Source organism: Lytechinus pictus, chromosome 3, assembly GCF_037042905.1.
Source record: "Lytechinus pictus isolate F3 Inbred chromosome 3, Lp3.0, whole genome shotgun sequence".
In the NCBI taxonomy this organism is placed as follows: domain Eukaryota; kingdom Metazoa; phylum Echinodermata; class Echinoidea; order Temnopleuroida; family Toxopneustidae; genus Lytechinus; species Lytechinus pictus.
The window spans coordinates 46312520-46337835 of NC_087247.1; the positions used below are offsets into that span (position 1 = coordinate 46312520).

The window sequence follows — 25316 nt, forward strand, 5'->3', positions numbered from 1 at the left end:
AAAATGCAGAATTGAAATTTTTAAGATAATTATGTATGTAGGCCTACCTATTCTATCGTTTTCACTGTACCGTTTGCAGTGTCATTGTAACAGTTGGTCGATTATACTCCTTCACTTTGATAAATCAGTGATCGCTCTGTTTAAATATAATTTTATGATGAGATTTATTTATAGAAAAAATACTAACAAAGAAGAGACTGTGTCGCAATGTGCAATGGGCAATGGTGTACTAATTTGGGGGTAGCTGAGACCCATCATTTATTTTTTGTATCGTGTTTGTCACCAGTGTCTCCTTTAATAAAGTCTGATATTCACATGGCAAAGTATTAATGACAGAACATTGAAATATTTCACTTTGGGGAGCTCGCTCGCTTCTGTCACACGCAACTTGTTTTTGTGAGATAGTGCTCCTTATCTTAAACTTTGCCCTTTCAATATTTTGGTTAATTACCCCACTGATGTAGTTGGTTTTGGAGTTTCTTTTTTCAATGGCAAGTTTAGAACAAGGAGGAGGAAATTTGGGATAGATTCGGTATAGAAACCTAATAATGTGTTATTCGCCAAAGAACAGCTCTAGGAGGTAAAGATCTTGTCATCCCCAAATTATCGGTCCATTCCCTTTTCTCTATTGTCGTACCTTCTCCTTTTTATCCTTTAATCCCCATTGTCAGGAATGTTTTTGTTGATGCCAGAAGAAGAAAGAACCCCTCATCGTATTGCCCCCGAATACCTTTCATCAATATACCCGCCCATGCATCATACAGTGAGGGGTTTCTGTTTCGACAGTTCGTCGAATCGTTTTTATAAAATAAAAATTATTCCAGGTATAACGTGCGCACGGTGGATCTTATGGATCATGTCAAAATATTGACAACGGAGATTGGCATTTCTACAGATGACGCACATGTGACGAATTGAAGTATGATTATGATTGTGAGCATTTGAGCTGTATTACATTTCCAAAGTTTCTCAGCAGCAGCTTTGAAGATGCAGATGTGCCGATGATTTCAGTGAAAAGGTATGTAACGGTGTAAGGCAATGGTAAAGCTGTTTTGTGATAATGAGGTCTTAAAACCTTTAATCTGCAGCGTGCTTTTTGCAATTTTAAGAATCATTTTCCTTATCCTTTTTTTACGATTTCACCGACTTGAGTCGAATAGCCTGAACAAAACGTAGGTTTAATTAATTATGATTATATTAATAACGCATACTAGATCATGACGATCGATAGTTTAAAAAATATTGTGAAATAATTGATCATGCAATGATGCAACGATAAATATTTTTCTATAGTTTTTCGGCGTACAAAGTAATTTATTCAAGATTCATTTGTGCATCTGCAGGAGCCCGTTTCATAAAGAGTTACAATGGAAACTTGGGTAACTTTGCCAAAACGGTACTACCAGTGTATAACAGGGTTCATCAGCCAATCGCAATCACGGTTTTCATGGTATAATGTCAAAGTTACCATCGTTGTAAATATTCTGGTCCCAGAAAGTTTCAAGTGTGCATCAGTCGAAAATGCCATGATCACACTATCATTCAAAATTCCTGCCTCACACTATTAAAACGAACATTTATTTCCAACCTACTCAGAACATTACTTGGCCAATCATAATGTGTCATATTTCATACATAGCTCATTAATTTAAACTTCCCAAACCACTGACGTCTTTACAGATATCATCTTTGCACTTGGTTTTGAATATCTGTCATATCTTACACTGGCGGATGCAGGGGGGGAGGGGGCACAGCCGGCCCGTGTCCCCCTCTTGAGAAGCAAAGTTAAAATTTGTAATGTAAAAATGCAATTAAAACAGAGGTGTGCCCCCTCTTTTGAAATTGAAGAACTTTTTTTTTGCTTGTCAAATTTTTTCGGGTACGAAATATCCTTAATTTGTGGTTGAAAACATTATTTTTTTTTGCTTGTCAAAATTTTCCTCCGAAAAATTTGCCCCCCCCCCCTAGTGGAAAATCCTGGATCCGCCCCGGTATCTTATACTCTTTCTTAATCATCTTTAATTCCGCTTTCAATACACTCTAAAAAATGTTGGGCAACATACGGTCCACACAACAATTGGTTAAAACTTTATCCAATTCTGGGTAGTTTTCAACCAATACTGTGTAGTTTTCACCCAAAGCACACATTATTGGTGTAAAACTACCCAGAATTGGATAAAGTTTTAACCAATTGTTGTGTGGACCGTATGTTGCCCAACATTTTTTAGAGTGTATAATTATGTTTGAATGTCACTGAGTTTTGGAACCCGATACAAAGTAATGCAAAAATATTGACCTATTTACACTTTTCAATACAAATACAGAGTACAAGAGCAGTTTATTATCATTTTTTTTTTTCTGAAAGCACATTATATTAATAGCGCAATAAGGTTTGCCAAAACAGTCAGTCGGCAAGCCCCTGTGTTAATGAGCAAATGAGCAAGATTTATCCAAGTCCTCTCGTGACTGAATTCATGTCCCTGCAAAATCTCGTGAATTGTGAGACTTTCTTTCTCAAAGAATTTAACCACTTTCTCCTTGACCTTGAGTAATATTGATTATTTTTGTACCATGGGCAAGAGTAAATGTTACTCTTTTATATTGGTCATTTCTTTTGAATGAAATATTTTGATAAATAAGTGAATTTTTTACCTGAAAAGATGCATCAAACAGAATTTTCTTCCTCTGTTTTCACTTGCAAATTGTGCAACATTTTGTGTTTTAGGCACCAACATTATTTATATCATCAGAAAGCTCAAACTCTATACTTTCTTACAATGTCACTCTTGATATGTGGCATCTTTTAGATGGGTCAGCAGCCAGCTTTTTCCATCAAGATGCAAGACGAGATTTCTGAAATTTCTGAGTAACATAAAATACAGTGTTCTGATTGGCTGAATAATGTTTCCAACACAACAGGCGCGGGTAATTTGAAAAGATTAGCACATGGTGAGTGTGACCTTGCAGAGGCCCAGTGTGGGGAACATTGGAATTTGCGTGGGTGTGTGGTCTCTATGACCAATCAGAGCGCAGTATTCTTGTTTTTGAGCTGCTAAATGTACTTGGCCTATGAAAAGCTGGCTGCTGACCCATCTAAAATACATCTTCTTATAAAAATTATATCATATTAAAGCTTAGATCTTCAGCTTTATCATGATCTAAAAATCGTGCTCAAAAGAAATTAAGTGTGAAAATAACAACTTTTGTTGCATGAAAAAAATTATTTTGTTTCATGTTTTAGATCAAAAGTTTTTCCTATATTACAACATCCTTTTAAAAATCCAAACGCATGTCCAGAAAGAATGATTCTTCTTCTTTACAAAGATACCAAAAACATAAGATTTGGTCAATATTTAGAGCAGCAATGGCCGAATAAAAAGAGGTGTTTTGGTTCGCACCAAGCTCATTAACTGCAAAAACTCTCTAGTCATGAATATCACTTGGATAAAAGAAGCTACTTTTTCAGGGCTTGCCGACTGACTGAAAAAACATATTTTTTCAAAATAGGTTCACGAAAACGTTATACTTCCGATTCAAAGATGAGCTTTGATTCCTTTGATCACGACCTTAAATGTCTATACTCTTGATTAGTCACGTTATTGCATTCACCAATTTAGCACTTGACACAAGCATCACCTTCTGAATTGAAAATGAGAGACAAATTGCAAGCTATAAGTTTATTTCAAAATAAAAATTGTAATGCCACGCTTCCGTTTTACAGTTTATGCTTATACATATAATACTCTGTTTTGTTTTACTTATAGATAAATATCATATATTGTACATGTACATGCCTCAATTTATATTGTCTGTATAAGTTCATTGTAATTATTTCGACCACTTTTCTTTGTTCTGTTGAAAATGAAATAAATTGAAATTGATATTGAACATGTTATGCATTGACCGATCATCTACTGAGCGATATGTATATAATACTGCTCATTGCATCAAAACTAACCTACACGTATCTCTATTTAGCTGTGTCTTTATGTATTTGAGAATAAATGAATCTTTTACAATAATTTTTAATGAATTTGTGATTTATAGAACTTATTTTGCCTTTCCCATTTTAGGTGCAGGACTAATCTTGCTGTTGATGACACTACCCGATAGTGATTGGCGTGATATGGCTGGCGCCTGTAAAACAACATTGGTAAAAATGATAGGAGGGCTATCAACTTAAAGACGACAAATTGCCATGTCTGACATTGTTATTTGTGTACGATTGATTTAAAACAATTAATCTTTTAAAGACTATAATCATTGACTGTTTAGCCGTGGGATTGACAGTGGATATAATCACGTCTTTTGTGTGTTCATCCAAGACCCATATACCAATAACATGAATAAGTTATTCACAAAGTTGAAAGCCAAGCGCCACAAGTGAGTGCATTCCAAGAGCGATCAATACACTCTCTTGCAAAGAATAGACAAAAACCAGTGTTTTACGGGTTAGCGGCATTTGGTGTTGGTAATGATGGTGGAGATGATGATGCCCTAGAGGTATCGACCTTCTTTACACCTTGATGATCTTAATGATCGAAACTTGAAGACAATGGATGTCAACCAATCAAAACAAGATGGTTCTGTTAGGGATGTTGATAGGTATCCAACGGAGGTTGAGGAGGGCGTGGATATTGAAATCATATCACTCGAGCAAAACAATCCCACCGCTGCCACTGATAAAGATGTAATTGATGAGGATGGCATCATTTCTATGGAGATTGGAAGCAGCGGCAACTCATTTGCTTTGAACCAGTTGGGAGGAGGAGAAAGAGTAGGACGTGATAGAGATAGTAGATTATGTGATTCGACATCATCGATGGAGCACGGTGATGTCAATAATAATCCAATGGATCATCTAGACATGGACTCGACAGCGGGCAACCACTTCGACTTCGATCTGGAAGACGATCTTCGAGAACGAATGTCTTCTGTAGAAAGCGTTTATGACGATTTGCTAAAAAATTCTACAAGACCGAGTTCGTCGATATCGTATGTGGTTGGTGGAGAACTCAACATCGATGATCGCGACGAGTGTGAATTCGACGATGAAGTAAGAATACTATTCCTTTCTATCTCTCTCTTATTTTCAAGTTTGCATTGTGCAATGCATTCCTTTTGTTCTTTCACGCTCATATATCGTTTTTACACATTTTATAACTTCTTTTACAAAGGAAATACCATTTCCCTCTGCATGAGCAGAAGTTATGATTGTCAGATTTAGATGATTAATGTATAATTGGCGGACGGGTGGGCTAGCCCTTTCGAATGTATTCGGCTGCATAAAATCAAAAGAAAAAGCGTGACACAATTATGTTGTTTGATAAATTTGCTATTATAATCATCAAATCATTACTTCTCTAAGCATGTACACATGGGATAAGTCCCTTTATTCCAACTTTTACATGCCTCATGATTGACATGATTTACTTCCACTAATGACTATTGCTTCAATATTTTATAAAAATATGTCCTACAATGTTAATTTTCATTTGAAAGAAAATGAAATTATACATTTACAAGTCAGCCTTTGACTTTGAAATTATTTGAAAATGCTTTGAAGCATGTATTATGACTTATGAAACATTATGTATTTAACATTTTTAAAACGAAAGAATGAAGAGATAGCATTTCATGCCTGAACTAAAGTGCTGCTTCATGACACGTTTACCAATCCCGTCGACCTGATTCTTATTTTGAAATTGCTAGGTATGACATGTATTTTCATGATAACGAGGATTCTATTGACGAAGAATAAACATCGATTTATTTGGTCTCTGATCAAGTGGGTCAATTCAATTTGTCAAAATCCAGAATTCCACTACATCAAATCTACATATCAACCGTAGAGTGCCTTGTGTCAACATCATAAATGCATTCATAGATTCCGTTGCTACAGAAGAGCAAAGACACGAAACAAACTCGCATATATTTTCATGATTTCTCGAAATTTGATATGTGCAGGATTTAGCACCTTATTCAACATAATTTAAAAGCTAACAAAATATCTCGGTGTAAATTTAATGTAAGTTTAATGTAAGAAGATTGTTAGTACCTTTAAAAAATGTGTCAAATTGATGGTTTGGACAATGACTAAAGTATGTTTGATAATTTCTTTGTCAAAATAAACCAATTAGAAACAATCTTGATGACAGATACGAAGATTAAAAAACGATTAACAGACATATTTTAAGAAGCACTGCACTCTCGGAAACCAAAATCATGATTGTGCCCTGTTGACATTGTTAATGATAGTGTGGTCAATTTATAGTCTCAAAGATCAGTTTTAATGAATCTTAATTTCGTATATTATCAAATGGTTGTTAGTGACCCGTAGGTTGTCAGTGCTTTCCAATCGTTTGTAAGAGCAGCTAGCATATTGAAATGCAGTGGATAGAAGAAAAGGCATTGATCAATTTTAAACTGTAGAGAGATGATACCAGAAACGTATATAACACTTTTTTTAACAGCAGTTCTATAATTTGATGAGTGATAACAACCTCTTAAGACATATACCAATTAAATGGATGAGTCCTTTGCGATTCTTTTCTGGATTACAATAAATGTCTCTTCCATAATTCACCTATATCTGTGACTGTGGTCTGCTTCTTATCATATTTCCTTAAAGTGTTCGAAGATAACTTGACTGAATTATATTCAGATTATATTTTCCATTGGATTAGATTGAACAGCATCTCAAAACTTTGATCAACATGGTCAATATGGTGGAAACCTACAAGAACTACAAAACAGTCGCCAATTAAGCACTGCAACAAAGGAGTTGTACATGCAGGGACTATACCGTATACGCGATATATAATAATGTATACTCATCTAGAAGAAATTCAGTTACTTGTGGTTGAATGTCTTTAATAAACAATCTTTTGGATGTATCGGAATTTTAATTCTTTGGCTTGTTTAGATGCGCAGCAGAAACAATGCGTTTAGGGGTACGTTGTTGCAGTAAGAACATACCAAATTTACAAGAATACTGACGAAAAATTACAATGATCTTGATGGAAAAAATGGTACAGAAACAATGTGCACCACTTTTAAAGCATGTTCAAGATAACAGAGGACTTTGACATCAACCCTGTTTTAAGGATGGATCCATGTACTTCTTGCCATCGAGCTCCCACAACGTGGAGTTGACATGGACATATACTTTTTAATTACCGTCATCATAACCACTGTGTCTGAACTGCAACTATATTAGACCATAGATTATGATAGAACGACAGTTGCTACGCGACATCATGTCACAGTCAGCCGTGAAATATGTAAGTGAAGATAAAAATTATCATCCGAAAATATTGCTTGTCACTTTGTATTTGACCAGCTTACATGGTCATGATGAATTAAAAGAAAGACGCAGTATTCAACAAGTGCATGGCCTCTTCTATCTTATAGGGCTACATGTACATTCAATTGGACGATACAGGACCAGGAGGGAAGATCGAGGAGGGGGAGTAAGGCCCTATAATTATATTGTCTTCAAAATAATTTTCAAATTGATGACGGATCGTGTTTGTTTCCCCTCTTATCCATGGATGACATGGGCAATCATGTTTTTTTTATCCTAAAACTAGAACTCCTTTCTAAAAGCTTGCAAAAGGATCATCAGGCGTATCGACACGTTAATACTCTTACGTTGTATCATCATTCAAAATAATGAACTGCTGAGGGGTGACGTTAACTCTTTTCAGGCTTGAAACACGATGTCCAACAGTATGAGAGTGGAATGGGAGGTGCCAGGGGCTATATCAAAACTCTTTTTTTTTTGTTATGTATAGGACTTTCATATACACCGTGGGGGGTGAGATCTGGAATATAAGAGAAACGCGATATCAATGATATTTTAGGGAAAATCCACAAAAGACTAACTGAATAGCACTTTAATGTCAATGGTACTTTTTTGTGGCGTTGCAAACTTCGCAGTAATTCCTTTTTTTCTTTTCTTTTCTTTTTTTGCTCCTTCATAGAACCGTGCAAAATAATCATGTGTGTGATTTATTCCTTGGGGCCTGGGTAATATCAGTAGCTATTAGAATTTATAGTACATAATTATGGTGGAGAAGATCATGATTTACTTTTCGGAAGGTAAATTCGTTAAAGGTCAAGTCCATCCCAGAAAATTGTTGGTTTGAATCGATAGAGAAAAACCAAACAAGCATAACGTTGAAAATTTCGTCAAGATCGGATGTAAAATAAGGAAGTTATGATATTTTCAAGTTTCGCTTATTTTTCACAAAACAGTTAAATGCACAACTCAGTGATACGCAAATGAGAGAGTCGTGATGTCCCTCACTCACTATTTCTTTTTTTGTGTGACATATTTCAATTTTTACAGATTTGACAACAAGGAACAACTTGACTTAACCCTAAACTGTTGAAATACTGGTAATTCCACATGTTCATGGAGGAATAAAATTTGGTTTCGCGACAGTAAGGAAAAAATAGAATTTTATATATTTCATGTAATAAAATACAAAAGAAAATAGTAAGTGGGTGATGTCATCAGTCTTCTCATTCGCATACCGACCTGGGCCCCGTCTTACAAAGAGTTAAGATCAATCAAATCAATCGTTACTCTCTAGACGTCCATCGTTGTCATAATTTTTTTTTTGAGGAAAACACGTCAAATTGTCAAGAAATCAATGAATTTATGAATATATACATCATATCTAGACAAATTTTTGGAACAAATGTATGCATTTTTATGTTGACTTTGCTAACTTTTTTGCGATTGATCGGATCAATCGCAACTCTAATTTGTAAGACGGGCCCGATAATGTGCATATAACAGTTTTGTGAAATTAAGCGAAACTTTGAAACGTCATAACTTTCTTATTTTACATCCAATTTTGATGAAATTTTCAGTGTGATGCTCCTCGGATTTTTTTCATTTTATTCAAATCAACTTTTTGGTGGGGTGGACTTGTCCTTTAAACTTTCAATAAAAAAATCTTGTATTAGAATCATTCTGTCTTATATGTAGGTCTCAATTCGTTTGATGTGGTTTTGTCCATTGTCTCATAATGACGTCAAACCATTTAGAAATATCGTCTGTATAATGGTCAGGCAAAGTGGTGTCGATAAAGAGGTTATTATAGTCACTTAAGATTAGTAAATCCATTCTTCTGAAATGACACTTGCAAACTGTCTGTATACTCGATAAAGGCAAACAGTGTGTAGTTATCATTTTGCCATAACATTCCACTAAATGAAAATACACAAAGATAATATAATTTCAATATAGTGCTACTCAACACATGCACGATGTAAATCTATTATTTGGTCTCTCTCTATCACTCTCTCATCGCTTTTGAGTATAAATTTTCTTAACATTTTCTTTGTATTACTGGTACTCTATAGTAGGTGCCGGTGGATTGCATAATAAAAATCAATCTTCAGTTCTCGAATACGTCACGAAATGGAGAATAGCCTATTAAAAGTCATCGTACTAATTGGATCGAGTGGTTGAGAATTGTGGAAGAGGAATACAAAAATCGATACCGTCAAATGCGCTTTTATTTTTCCCAGAAGAACTTAGTGGTTGCAACGTTACCATCGTAACATTACCGATATACGTATTATGAAGACATATGGAAAACCCAGAATAGACGGAATAATATACAGTAAATGAATTATCAAATCCCGGGGGGGGGGGCCATTTCCATTGACGAATTGATACCATGCATGACCATGGAGTTTCGAGAAGCACCCTAAACAAGTATTTTCCATGTTCTGAAAATGCACCCCTTAACAATTATTATTTGCGTGTGAAACCCAAACCTTAACGTAATTGGAAACAAAAAGGTACCCTTAATTGACAAGTATTCCCTGAATTGACCCCCGAAACAAGTACAACGATATTTCAATTGTTATACGGACGTCGGCTTTACCTTTACTCCCATTGGGTTTAGTACCACCCTACACACATGACACACCTCACTCAAATCGGACCCTAACACGTAGTTTTGGGGGCAAAAGCACATCTTTTTATAAAGTATTTTAGTCTTTTTATACCCTCGCAAATTGGACCGTAAACACGTAGTTTTCCTAGCGAAATATATACCCTTTTTTAATATTTCAGTGTTTTTGACACCCTTATTACGTTACGTACGTAACGTGCCCTATCTTGAAAAATAAATCCCTTTTACGTGTTTTTTTTGGTCACACATATTATCCCCTCTTCAATGGATGTGCCCCCCCCCCCGATCAAAATTCTACTCAATACGAGCGAACCCGAGGGGTGCCCCTCGCTGACAGAATTTTGATGATTTCTTTTTTCAGTTGTAAGAAAAGTTTCATTTAAAAAATGTGAAAGTGCTGCTGGAAATGGCGATGACCTTTGTCCTCTTTTTTTTAGGTGTCAGAAAATGGGTGATTTCAAGTACGGTGTTGAAATCTGGTGTTGGTGTTGTGACAACACCAACACCAGCCACAACACTGTACTTGAAATCAGGCTGGTGTTGGGATTGACCTCGCGGAAAATATGACGTATTTCCGGCAGTTCGTGTTGAAGGATGGTGTTGAATGTCGTCTGCTGAACCTAGCACTGCGGCTGGTGTTGACGATCTACGTGCAATTTCCCTATTCTCCAACACCAACCCCCAGGGATTGGGAAAATCATGATTTTAAGTTCGGTGTTGGTGTTGGTGTTGGCAATCTCAAGCTCGTGAACAGGCGGCGAACACGATGAAACATCCCCGTAAAATTAGCTTTTACAGTTAAGATGAGTACAAATCATTAGAGCTTTGTATATTTTGATGAAGAATAATGTTCACTCTTTCGAATTCTTGAATTAATTAAAGTATTTGTATTCTGTACGATGAGAATTTAATGCATTCCTCTCCGATTTCATTTTCGTCGTCGAGACTTCTCGCGTGAAGTTGAGATGATTTAGCAGCGCAGAGGCGTGACGTCATGTGCTATCGACAACGCAATCGGTATCGTTCCTCTGAACCCAGCTCGGTGTTGGAGCTCGGTTCAGCGGCCTTTTTACGCTCTCAACACCAACACCAAGTAACACTGAACACCGTACTTGAAATCACCCATTTGTTTGTTGCCCCCCCCCCCCCCATGCACCCGTTCAATTTTTCCATGTACGACATTCTTTATCGAACCAGAAAGCAATATATAATAATCAGTTGCCAGTCGGCATATCATCATACTCTTTATACGTTCAATAAAACAAATTCCTCCCATACGATAGTATACAAATAATGAATGTGTATGCGTGCAATGGGAAGAATATTTTCATGAGATGAAAGATGTAAAGTTCCATTCAACGAGGCGTTAGCCGAGTTGAATGGACCTTTTAATCTTTCATCGAATGTAAATATTCTTTCCATTGCACAAATATTTACATTCATTATTTGTTTTATATAACTCATATAAGTTACAAAGTTTTTAAAAATGTAAAAAAGGAATAAAAAAGATAAAGATTAGGTTGGCCTATTTCCAGCAACTCCTTTTCTCTGATAATTGCTAGTCGGTGGATTACACCATGTATCGACAGCTCATCAGCCCTTTGCTTTCATGTTTGTGACGCGCATTGCTTCATGGATCATGGATCTGAGTCGAGCGCGCACAGTCAGTTTGATCTGCGCTAACTTCATGCGCGCAAACACACACACACATACACAAAAAGGTAAGTAGACATACACATGATTATACTGAGGGAGCGCTAGCGCGCTCACCGTGCAATGGAAAAATAAAAAATGCATGGTCACCGTGCAATGGAAAATTACAAAATGCACGCAGTAAAGAATGGACCAAATATTGAACACCAACGAACGTAGAGGGCAGCAACACACAAGCGTGTTGCTCTAAGGAAGGTCAACTCCGCTCGAATTTTGTGACCACTTTAAAAAATAAGGTGGGGTTTTGGGAAATTTGTCGAGTTGATTTTTTTTTCATTTGTTAATTTCAAATATTTTTTAATGAACAATTATTAGATCGGTTATTCTGGGTATAAATATTAAAAATATTAGTTTTATTTTTAAAGAAAATATTTAGCTTAAATAATCATGATTTTGACATTTTTCCTCATTTTGGAATATTAAGCCTGTGACGAGGATACCTCATATCTCTTATTTTCTTCTGCTGAATTTCGCTGCACCACTAATAAATGCATAGACAACCACCGTAATAATCGAGGTCATTTTTCTGGCCTGGGTGCGCCGAGTCTGGGCCGGTCGCGCAGCTAGCTAGTGACGTTGATGATGCGCTGGGGCTTCAGGCGACTCGTCATAGATCTAGCAACTTAGACAATGACGTCTAATTTGCCTGGCCTGATTTGAAGTGTAATGGCTTCAGGGCTGATGTTTATCAACGATGATTGTTCAGGGTTAGATTTCAAATTTTAAATGTCATTTGACTTTTAAGTCTATAAATCTGAAATAAAGGCGCTGTATCCCCGAAATCCGGGTCTCAATTTCAACTCTGAGTCCGAGACCATGGCATGGACGGCGAAAAAACAACCCATGCATCGGATGCATTGCATTGGCTGCGCGCTGCGCTGCAGCTGCACTGTGATGATGGGTTCAGCGAAGAGCTCAGAGAAAATAAGGTGGTTATATTCAATCCCGAAATGCTTTGCGAGTGGTCACAAAATCGTCTCGACGCAAATCACCTAATACAGCCGTCTGGTGAAATCGCTGATAACAACAATCACCGATTTGGTAATGATTTTAGTTTCCTGAAACTATATTTGTAAAGTTTTAAATATCAAAGTATGTTTTTATATGTATGTATATTCCTCAACATATTTTTAAAGTTATCTTTGATATTGTTGTAGTCATATTCTTTTATATTCGTTTTTTGATCGCTACTAATTTGTTGTTGTATTTGATCGGCATTTGATTTCGTTGGCATGAACAATAAAATACGCGCGCAGCTCAGCTGCATGCGCGTATCGAGTTGACCTTCCTTAGAGCAACACGCTTGTGTGTTGCTGCCCTCTACGTTCGTTGTTGAACACCTTTCAACCAATCAGATGGCAAGAATCTTCGTTTGAGTTATATAAATAAAGATAAACACATTGCAACTGCATTATCTTTTCTGTATAGAGGTGCATTAACCAAATCTAATCCCTCGATAATGGGGACGAGGTGCCATCTTTTAATCATTATCTTTACATTTTATGAGTAATTTACAATCACGTTATCCGTTAAGTTCTGGAATACATATTTCCGTGTGATTAGTAATATTTTAATTGCTGTTATTGTTTTAGTTTTTTATTCGAAGGAGCACCTCTGTAGGATTTGGTCTAATGGTTTGCTTCATTAAGCAACTCAGAAACACCCCACTCATGTTCCCCCACACGCTCTCAGACGCTCACATGAAATAAAGATTCAATAACAAGATGATTTACATTTCTTTGCACTAAATACAGTTACGATCTGACGATGGCTACACAATTTCTTCATTAACGGTAAGTTAAAGTTGTTAAACAAACAGAGCAATCTATTAATCATGCTGTATTTGCGATTTTGTATTTTGACATTTGAACTATTATCTTTTATTTATTTCTCTCACTAACAAATAGATCCAAGATGAATTTATATATTAAACCTCTTTTATTCATAGAAACAAATCGATAATTAGATTGGAATTCTAAATGGAAATACTTACTTGACCATGCATACATTAAATTCATGCAACATCCTGATCATTTCTTACTATACAATCCTTGTGTATTTATTGGAATCTATGGTAGCTGGAGTCTACCTGAATTATACACCGAAAAAACACTGTCATTTATATTTATTAGCAATTTTTACAATCATGAAATATTATTTGGTAACCAGAATCAAATATGTGATTAGGATGTCAATCTAGACTAGCATCCTATTAATATTTCATTATATATAGCAATGAATGAAATAAGTCTCGTACTTCTAACCTGATGGAATATTGAAAACAAGATACAGTTTCAGAAACATATTTATGTAATTATAAACTAATGATTTGATATATGATAAGTCCTATGCTTGTGTCATAGATTTCTTAACTGCTATTAATCCCTAATCTGAACTTTAACCTTCATTAATATTCAATGCTATTTTTATTTAATTTTATGAATTAGCCCTTGCAGCGGTTTCAGAAGGCAGGTCGCCAGGTAAAATTCATGTGTGGTGTCCAGTTAAGTCTAAATAAATGTGCCGAAGAGGCTGGCAAGGGGACATTCTCCATCCAGATCGCCGATCTGTTGGAGAAGATGTCCCGTACACCAAGTGTTGTTTACATCCCTGAGAACAGCAAAGAGAAACTCAGCTTCAACGCAACAGACTACCGTTCCAAATACGAGGTGAGATTGGTTTTCTATTTCTACTGATGGGAGGGGGGGGGGCACCATCATGCCCCAAACATTTTATAAATTTTAATCGAAATCATTTTAAGAGACGACATCACTAAAGAATATCAACTTGTGTTTTTCTCTACAGTGTTGCAGAGCGAATACCCTCTTACATACAAGAGCCATTTTTGTCTCGCCTGCATAGCAGAGCGAGACTACAGGCGCCGCTTTTCCGACGGCGGCGGCGGCGTCGTCAACATTGAAATGTTAACCAAGGTTAAGTTTTTGAAATGTCGTCATAACTTAGAAAGTATATAGACCTAGTTCATGAAACTTTAGACATGGGAATAGTTTATCACTGAAGATCCTGCCTGAGTTTCAGGTCACATGACTGAGGTCAAATTAGGGAGGCGCGATAGCTCAGTCGGTAGAGCGGGGTTTCGGATTCCGGTGACCAGGGTTCGATTCCCTTACCAAAGTGCCCTTTGGTAAGGCATTCACCCTCATTACCAGGTCCCTCGGAGAGGACCTTAAGCCGTTGGTCTCCTGGTTGCTTGCTCACAGGCATTCGTGCTTAGCAGTCGGGTAAAAAACCTCGGTATAACAAATGTAACTTGTGGTCATTTAACTTTGACCATGTTGGGTGTGTGTGGATTGTCATCATAACTTTAAAAGTTTATGGATCTAGTTCATGAGACTTGGACGTAAGAGTAACCATGTATCCCTGAATGTCAAGTGTGCGTTTCAGGTCACATGACCAAGATCAAAGGTCATTGAACTTTGGCCGTGTTGGGGGTATTAGTTGAATTGGCATCATACCTTAGAAAGTTTATGGATCTACACGTGTAGTTCATCAAACATAGACATAAGGGTTATCAAGTATGCTTTGCACACGTTTTAGGTCATGGTCAAATGTCCGGGTCAACGGACATAGTATTTTATCATCATATGAGTGTTTTCTTTTGTGAATAAACATGTACTCAATAGCTGTTTAAAAAAATTAGCACTGCTGCTATATATTGAATTCGCTTAATGCTGGCGAGACTGCCAGAGACGTTCCACGTGTTAAGTGAATAATAACTGCCGATGGACGTATGGTTGTAATGTTAAGAAAACACAAAACTTTTACACTTTGATTGCAAGATTTCATTTCTGTCTCATGTAGTTTACGTGGCCAGAGAAAGCGAAAGAAATACTATTGAAAGCTCCTTCAGAGCGAACACCCGACGACATCAGACTAGTCCGAAGTTTGATGAGAGGACTCTACAGCTTCAGAAAGTATTCCACAAACCTTCAGGATCTCATCTGCAAAGTGATACGATACGCAAAGTACGTACCCCTATATGGAGAGTGCTCGTCAATGTAGCAAGAATGTACAGTATATGCCAAGTTTAGATTTGCTTCTATCACGCCGTCAATAGTTATCTTGGCCTAACAAAGTTCCTTTGTGCTTAAACATTGGTTTTATAAATCTGAGAAAAGAGAGACATCAAAATACAGATTACCATGATAACAGAATCATCATCCGTTGAAGAATTAGTCAGTGCACTCACTCTTAATGCAGGACTCATAAAATGAGGCCTAATATTTCTTCTTTGATGTCATATCGATATATTTTCGTCAATCTGCCATTGTCTTCTTATAAGATAAACTAACATCCTAGCCCCTGTGTTATGTTTTCTGATCCAAGCTAAGAAATCAAACTGGTTAAAATAAGTGATGATTAGATAGCACAGACTTTTTAGAAATTTGACAGTTTTAAGAAAGCATGTGATGCTACCTATTCCTTCGCAATCACTCTAGATCCCATCATCAATACTCCATCCTTGAAATTTGTGAGTTTACCATGTTCATTTAGGTTTTCATCTTTGTAAACAAAAGTACAATGGCGTTTATGTTTTCAAAATCGGTAGGTACGGTCGACGGCGGGTGGTTATACGTAAGGGTCATCCCGGGTTCTCATTTTACTTCATCTTCTCTGGTATGGCTGGTGTGACACTGGAAGAGGACGAGGTGAATGCGTTTGTCAAGAAAGAAGTCAACATTCTAAAAAAAGGAGCTAGCTTTGGTGTAAGTTCATTACATGCCCGGTATAGAGTATAAAATGATAGTGAATATGAATAAAACTGATAAAATACAATAATACCGAGTATATCGGCCTACTCGTCATCTGAATAGTATAAGCGCCATCCCCAGAATAATATATTTATTTCCGAATTCTAAATTAGCTGTTGTTCTTAATAATTTTTCCAATGCAATCGGTGTAACTGGCAAGATATCCAACGTAGAAGCATCATTCTGGTAAATATTGAACGGTCATGCATAAAATGCACAAAATCCTATGTGTAAATATGGTCACACCATTAATTTGCTGGGACTGATATTCCTGTGAGTGTCATGCTCTCCAATCCCGAGGAGTCATATAATTGGTAACTATAACCCAGTACTTTAACTAACACTTAAATGTTTCATGTTTCTGTCTTGAAATTGAGTAGGAGATCGCTTTACTAAAGGATTCTCGACGAAAGGCAACGGTAGTCTGTCTAAAAGACACTGAGTTCTTAGTGGTTGATTCTGACGACTTCTTTGATAACAACCTCCATCTCCACATCCAACAAGACTTTGAATATCGACTAAATTTTATCAGGTGAATGAAAAGATCTGGCGAATTTAGACGTGGATGGGAAACGAGGATGGGTCTAAGCTCCTAGTTATTGATCAGGTAACTGGTTTGAGCTAATAGCTTCACCAGGCTTCACCAGGACTCTTAAAAATGAAGAGCCATTGCTTTAATCTGCTTCAAATGTTGTCGAGTTTGTTTTTATTTTTAATTTTGTATTTTTGGGGTAATAGTGAGTAAGAAATCATACTTATTGAATGTAGGGCCCATTGTAAGTTGAACACATATATATTACTTTGGCTAATTCTATTATGTATTTCTTCAACTTCTTTAATCAGTCAGGTACACGATATACATAATTTCCTTTTAAGACTCTGAAAAGGGTTGGAATGAAATAAGATTGAGTTTTTAACAGCATAATGCACATTTCAATCACTACATATTCTGCGGAAAATGGTGAAGATGATGATTACACTATGTACTGTAATCTAATTCCTTTTTTACAGTCGCCTAGACTTATTTTCAACCTGGTCCTCGGAGACGATAGAAGAAATTTCTGACATGGGTCGTATTGAGGAGTACTGTAACGAATCACTGATTGTCAAGGACGCTAGAGATACTGAATGGTTGTTCATAGTCACTAAGGTGAGATATTTTATACATTAAACCTACACCATTAATTTAGATGTAGCTATCTAACTGTACATGGCATTTCTAGTGGATATTTTCTATCTATTTGTGCATAACTGCATATAATTCTTGTATTTCTAAGATTTTATAAGGTACCGAAGTTATGTATGTAAGTAAATGATTAATACCGGGCTCATTTGTCAAGAGAGAGTGTCATTCTTTGTTGCTACTATTGTTCGTAGGGTTTGGGAAGTTGTAACATTATAAGCACGATAACATTATTTTTACAGGGCCGAGCGGACGTCTTGAAGTTAGTGGACCTTGCTCAGCTATACCTGTCCAAACAGGCCGAGGAAGAAGAAGTAATGGAGGTGTCCCGGAAAGCTAGAGTTCTCAGCGGCAGGTCAGCGGTCGGATGGAACGAAGACTTCTCGTCAAAGCTCTCCAAAATTCCACAGCACCAACAGTATCATCAAAATCAACAACCCAATTCAGATCCAAGGTTTCCTTGGATGACCGGGGACGATGGGCAACGGCAACCCCAGAAGAATGGCAAGAAATCAGATGTCCCATCAAGGCCAAAGACAACCGGTGAGTTACCGATCGAAGTTCGGCAAATTGCCCTTTGATTTGAATCATTAAGTAGGATTTTACAATCATTATTCGGGGTTGAAGAACAATTTATTTCGTCGATGGGGGTAGAAGATACAGCTAAGAAAGAATCAAGCATTTTGCAAATGCAGTGCCACAAATTTTATTTACTCAAGAAAGTTTTCCAATTTGCCCTTGTCGGTCTTTCCTTTCAATCAAGGTACTCTTCAGTCTTCATGACTTCTTCGTTATTCTCTTATTCATGAATTAGGTCAGATCGCATCACGTACTCGCAATCCCGTACCTAGTGATGTACAGGACGACATGCAAGGGATTAGGAGAAGCAAAAGTGCCACAGTCAGACTAAAAATTCCCTCAGACAAGCTTGGTGGCAACGGTGATGAAGCCGCTGATGAAGACCAACCTCATGACATACATAAGTCGAACTCAAGAGTTAGTTCAGCAAATCACAGGCGGACGTAAGTTGAGATGACTAGAAACTATTCAGAAATGGAATTATTGCACTGGCGGATTTCAGCATTCTTAAACATGAAGAGAAAAAGTTTGGGGAAAGGATGAGATAACGGGCGCGATATGAAAAACCCTCTAGCTCCTCCTCTGTACTATAACTTATAGGCGTCGAGAGATCTAAACCCCTCAAAAAAGTTTGGAAATCTGTGTTTGGCCTTTAATTTCTCCCAACTCCCATTTTTACACAATGCATATTTTACATCATTCAAAAGATCATTTAATTCTCTTTAAAATTATACCATTCTTGTTATGATCATGCCATCACGAAAAGAGCAGGATTCAAAAGTGTTGGATAAGGTCTGAATTGAAAAGCTGCAAAACGACCAAAAAAAATGGAAATCTGAGTTTGGCCATTAATTTCTCCCAACTCCCAATTTTACATAATGCATATTTGATATAATTCACAAGATCATTTAATTTTCTTTAAAATAATACCATGCTTGTTATGATCATGCCGTCACGAAAAGAGCAGGATTCAAAATTGTTGGATGAGGTCTGAATTGAAAAGCTGCAAAACGAGCAGAAATAGTCATGAAGGGTCAATACAGAACATGATTCTTTTGTCTGTGTCAATAGAGATGAAAATCCATTCAAATCAAGCCCCTGCTTCTGTACAGTAGTGATGGTTCTGTGAGATAACATGGTTTGAGACTTTCAGTCGTGGTTTGAAATACCCATGCATGTTTGTTTGTTTGTTATGTGTTTGCTTGTGCAGAGGTGTGTTTGATTCCATGTTAATGTTGATGTTAAGGTGCATGAAAACAATTAAAAGAAACCGCTGAGAAACTCACTCATAACCACTGAAAAAATTTGAATTTTGACCTTGCCCCACATTTCAAGGCACTGCACCTCCATGTGAACCATAATCATATCATGTTGGGTATCATTTTAAAGAAAATTAAATGTTCTATTCATTGATATTAATTATACATTGATATTCACTAAAACCGATGAGAAATTATCGATCAAAGTCGAAAGAAACCGCCGAGAAACTCACTCATCACCACGGAAAAAGAACTGACTTTCAATATTGTGTCATTTTGCAACTTTTGAATTTTGACCTTGCCCCACATATCAAGGCATTGCACCTCCATGTGAACCATAATCATATCATGTTGGGTATCATTTTAAAGAAAATTAAATGTTCTATTCATTGATATTAATTATACATTGATATTCACTAAAACCGATGAGAAATTATCGATCAAAGTCGAAAGAAACCGCCGAGAAACTCACTCATCACCACGGAAAAAGAACTGACTTTCAATATTGTGTCATTTTGCAACTTTTGAATTTTGACCTTGCCCCACATATCAAGGCATTGCACATCCATGTGAACCATAATCATATAATATAGGGTATCATTTTAAAGTAAATTAAATGCTCTATTTATTGATATTAATTACACATTGATATTTACTAAAACCGCGGAGAGATTATCGATCAAAGTCAGATTTCCAAACTTTTTTTAGGAGTTTACATTTGAGTGTTTTACGTGAAATGTAAAGGTAATCTTTGGATGTCTGGAATCTACCAATGTTGATGTCAATCGTGTCAATGAAAGATAGCTTATGAACGACATATATTCCTATGTATTTCAGTTATCTCCCATCATTAAATTGCACATCAAAAACTCCTTATTTAACTATTTCTTTATAACAGGCTTTCAGAACCTGTAGAGGATATGTCCACCCTGCCGGGCCATATTACACTAGGATTAGAAACGATCAAAGCTCCTGGCGTTGAAGCAGGAGTGTACATCCAAGTCGACGCCCTCAGACCAGGGGACTTCTTCGTAAGTATCGAGATGCATGGATTATTTTGTGATATTACATAGGTTATGTAGATTCGAATCAGTGATAGGTCAATACGCCATCACGTGACCATAGCTGCGAGGATCGCATTTGTTATATTCTAGGTTTTGACGTCACCTCAGGGAATATACTGCGTTGTATTTTCAATTGCGGCGTTATATTCACTAAGGTGACGTCACTCGCTGCATACAAGTTGCGTAACAAGGTAGTTTATTTGATGTACGCGCTAATGTTAACGCGTCGATTGCATGAAGAACGCGTTTGATGTATTAAAAAAAAAATCTATTATGACGTAGATGGATCAGAGCTGTAACAAGAATTTCGGGTTTGAGCCAGATGATGAATGCAATTTCTGATGGCGAATCCACATATACTATATAATATAACAGATATTGCCTGGTCTATCGTTTTAATAAATAACATTTCAACTCCCCTCCGACGCTATATTTTCCCCTCGGGGTAATATTTTCCCTCAGCGCTGCGCGCTTCGGGCAAAATATAATCCCTTGGGAAAAATATAACTCCGTCGGGGAGAGGAAATGTTATATTCAAACTCTAGGTAGGCAATATCTGTATAATATTTCGTGTCGGCGAATGTCTCCGTGTGCAGTGTTGGAGGATTGAATATTACACCGAATTCGAAGACTACCTTCATTGCATCACATGTACTTCCTGAATTATTCTTGTGACTTTTACTCCTGCCCCAGGCAGGGCCCTGAGAACGATTTTTACTGGGTTGCTGATGTAAATTTGAAAAGCAGGGAAAAATGGAAAAGGTTTTCACTAAATTTGGTCCCGAGAAATTTGAAAAGCAGAAAATTGAATATTTTGGTTACATTTTTCCACTTTTACATAATCTTCCAGAATACCTGGGGATGCTGCCTCATAATACATGCAACACCCCCAAGGAAATTGTTGGGCTTCCCAAGGCCCTGGACCCGAGGCGCTGTAAAAACATAGGGACAAATTCTACATAATTCATACTGGAACTTAACGCAAATCTTCACTCACCTATTGGTTGACATGTTCTGGGAAAGTTCTAATATTTCAAACCTTGTCTCACTCTTGGCAGAGTGGTCTTGAGTCACGTTTCTTGAAATGCATTTTCCATATTAGGCTACTGTTTTCTTTCGACTTGTCAACAGCTTATTAAAACAAGAAATTTGAAACCATTTGAGACTTTTTCCAAACAATAATCTCCTTGAATATTATGTCTCGTCTGTGTCTAATAACTTTTGATAGAGTCCTAAGTCTTTTTTTTTTTTTTTTAGGGTATTCAGGGTATAAGGAGCGAAATGCCCCACCTTTCCCTGGTCAGTCACGGCTGCGAACTTATCCGAATATCAATGTCGAAATTCCGCGAGTTCGCTGATGACGAAACCCTAGCCAAAGTAACCAAACTTCTTCCGACCTACGCAAGCGACCTTGCATTGTGGCGAAGTTTCCAGAAACAGAACAAGTGGAGAAACTTCAAGAATGGCGTGATCACTGATGTCATGAGGCATGCGCACCAGTCCGGTCCAGCAACGATTATAGATAGTAGGGCGAGGCCTAAATCAAGGAGATCGGTGACCAGTGATTGGGTGACGAATACATGGAGTAGGCGGAGTTCGATGGGAGGAGAATCAACTGGAGCGAGAAACACACCTCTCCCCAAAATCATTACAAGTGCCGTAGAAAGGGGGAATAGCGCCCGAAGTCCACGCATACGGCAAAGAGGTAAGCACTATATTTATTTTTTTATTGTTTATGTTTTTTATATATCTTTTAAAAAACAAGTCCACACATTGATGTTCATAATGCACATAGCATTTTCATTTATTTGATGTACGATAAAACAGCAATGTGGATAAAATGCCTTGCTCAAGGGCATAAGTGCCGTGCCGGGAATCGAACCCCGATCCTCGGATCTCCAAGCAAGCGCGGCCTTAGACCACTCGGCCACGGCTCATCCACTATATACCATCGAAAGAACCGGTCACGGGACCATGGTCATGGTGGATTTGTGGAAGTAAAGGTACATTGTACTATTAACTGCATTCCTTTCTGTGGTGTAGAATCAAATCCAATTTAAATAGAAGTAGGCATCTGGAGTAGCGATGGTAGTTATAAAGAAAAAAAACAAAGTTTGATTTATTTCACATTTCGTTTCAAAAATTCCTATCCATGTAGGCGATTGGTTACTTCATTTTACACAAAGTTTAGAAGATTTGTGCTCCATGGTTAATGAGATACAACATTCTGATACTCCCCTTCCTATTTTATATTTTTTCTTCTAGGCAAAAGTGATGTATCCAATGCAGGTACGTCAAGACCAGGAAGTCGCGCTCTCACCTGTAGTAGACCGCCAAGCACGCGAGTTTCTGACTCGAGGCCACCCACTCGACATTCAATGTCCAATCATGACTTGAGGATTCTCGAAAACCGAAGATTGAGCTTGCCCGCTTCGCGTTTTGTCTCCGCCTCCCAATCCATGAACAGCCAACCAATGACTCGTACGCTCAGTGCTGTGGGTGGAGCAATGAGTGTGGGCGGGGAGAACAAATTCCATTCTCAGGCATCAATGCCTCATCTAAACATTCCCGATCTCGCAAGTTTCACGAAACCAACATTTACCAGTAGCAGAAGTTGGAAAGAACTGAAGTCGTGAAAATTAAGAGGCTATCATAACTTTTTGCTCATGAAATAACAGTGCTTTTGCCGCCTACAGTGCAATATACAGATACTCGCTAATTTAATTCGAGTGAAATGAATTTATTGATGAATAATGATATCGCTGAAATTGATTAAACGTGCATGAAGTAAAACAACAAAAACAATTTCTCTATTATGCATGTAGAAATATGTATAAGATAAAAAAAAACATTTTAAGAAAGTAAAAGCTGACTGAATAGAATCTCGAGGAGCATAGACCATATTGCCAATGAGTATCAATGAACTACACTGGCTTTCTCGTTGGACACGTTGGAACAAACTTGCTACCAAAGAAAAACTTTTGAGTAATACTGATAAAATTGCGAATATTTTTTTTTCCGTTTTGTTCTATTTTCGTTTTTCATAATGGTGTAAGAGCGGGAAATTTTTATGAAAATTGGTCGTCCGACAAGTTCTTAGATCTGACAACTCCGTGATTTTGATTGGCTGAAAAGTTCAGTTCCCATAAAAGTGGACTTGTAGGGTCGATCCGACCAATCACTTTACGAAACACTACCTGGGTATTTTGGTGAGGGAGGGGAACAAGCCGGGGCAAGACAGGAAGCATAGAGACCTATGGGTGACTTATTTTTTTAATTCTCAAATAGAAAGAGAAGAAAAGAGTGTAATAATATGTCCAAAAAGCCTATTCATTGATGACCTTATTCGTTCACCGTTACTTTTTTTTTCTCTTCTATTTTTAAGGCCCATCAAATACTAGTAAATCAATTATTTGTTGAAATCGATTGTTTACCGTATCTAACAACTAGCATGTAAATCTATATTTCATGCTGGCAGAGTTCCCGTTTACCCACTTTGAAACAAATCCGCAAAAAAAGCTCCTCTGCAAATTTTGCGTCCACTTTAAATTGTGTATTGTGTATTCATTTCGTGGCGTATGAACTGATGAACTGGGGCCCGTGAATATACTAGTATTTTGCTCCTTTCTCGACACTAGAAAAATAAGCGCAATATTACCTTAATATTGCAATAAGCAAAGTCATGCCATGTTCTATAAATACGCCATGTCGCAAATGCAATTTTTTTTTTGGCCGATAGACGTGCTTTCTTTATTATGTACGCGATCTCACCGTAAGTGAGTATCGATAATTATTGCCGTAATATATAGGCATGATATTAAGGGAGCATTTCATAAAACAAATAGTGGTTCCCACTGACTAATCTGCTCCGAGCCAATCAGATGCAAGGTTTTCGGTTGCTTATGACAAGTTTCACCAAATGCTCCCATGAACCAGGGAGTTGTGACAACTCCCCACATGAACAGAAAATTACGTTTTCTGCAACAAGGGTAATATGATATAAGTAGAGTAGAATAATCAGCAAAATTATATAAAATTATATAGATATAAACACTGTAACACAAATGTATATAGATTATATACAAAATTAAATATTGACTTTAAAATAATCAATACTACCGTGGATAAGTATGAAGTTCACAAAATATTTGATTGAATCAATAAGAATTCAGAAGAATTTTTTTTATGAGTAATTTAAATTGAATGCTTCAACGGTCATAATCATGTCTCGAAAAAAAATTCTTCATAATCATCATCTAGATTTATATAACTTGCCTTTTCCATGTCAAGTTAATTGCATCCGTCGTAAATATCGAGATATCATTAAGATTTATCAGAATAATGTATGCGTCTATGAAATTGATGTGAAGCTGAATAAATCACTCATGTCGAGTGTTTTTAAATCTTGAACTTTATTGAGGTGTTTTACTATTACGGCATCATTCAAGCATGGGGAACTTACAATATTTAGACAATGGTTATCAATAATTTCAACTATGGGTATTACCTTTATCCACATCATCAGTTCTACATCATCTTTAGATTGTGTGTTATATCAGGGAGGGTGGCTGAATGTTGACTTGGAAAATGTTTTGAAATGCAATAACTAAGTTGTTCTTCAGTGCAAAGTTGGTCACCAATCTGCCTTCCTACATTCATCACCATCTATCAAATATTTGATTTTTGATTTTAAGTCAGTAATAATAAAAGTTGATTTCACACATGGTATACCATCAATCAACAATTATCGTGTTTACACTTGATCGGCTTTTGGTTCAGAACCAAAAGCCGATGCAGAATCGGCTTTT

The 25316-nt window shown here is 36.9% G+C and overlaps 1 protein-coding gene across 1 annotated transcript; it reads left to right on the forward strand.

The window, feature by feature from the left end:
* The first annotated feature begins 600 nt into the window (after window positions 1–600).
* LOC129257139 (uncharacterized) lies at window positions 601–24918 on the forward strand. Its single transcript, XM_054895397.2, has 13 exons — window positions 601–1018; window positions 4074–5056; window positions 13406–13444; window positions 14099–14320; window positions 15474–15637; window positions 16222–16378; window positions 16804–16955; window positions 17435–17573; window positions 17849–18149; window positions 18421–18628; window positions 20343–20475; window positions 21766–22213; window positions 22774–24918. The coding sequence occupies exons 2-13, from the start codon at window positions 4556–4558 to the stop codon at window positions 23142–23144; spliced, it is 2835 nt and encodes a 944-aa protein (XP_054751372.2). The 5' UTR covers window positions 601–1018; window positions 4074–4555; the 3' UTR covers window positions 23145–24918.
* Window positions 24919–25316: the final 398 nt, after the last annotated feature.

Coding starts and splice junctions, on each gene's coding strand:
- LOC129257139 (XM_054895397.2), top strand. CDS start 4,556: ATGGATGTCAACCAATCAAAACAAGATGGTTCTGTTAGGGATGTTGAT. Junction 20,476..21,765: donor TCAGACCAGGGGACTTCTTC/GTAAGTATCGAG, acceptor TTTTTTTTTTAG/GGTATTCAGGGTATAAGGAG. Junction 22,214..22,773: donor TCCACGCATACGGCAAAGAG/GTAAGCACTATA, acceptor TTTTTCTTCTAG/GCAAAAGTGATGTATCCAAT.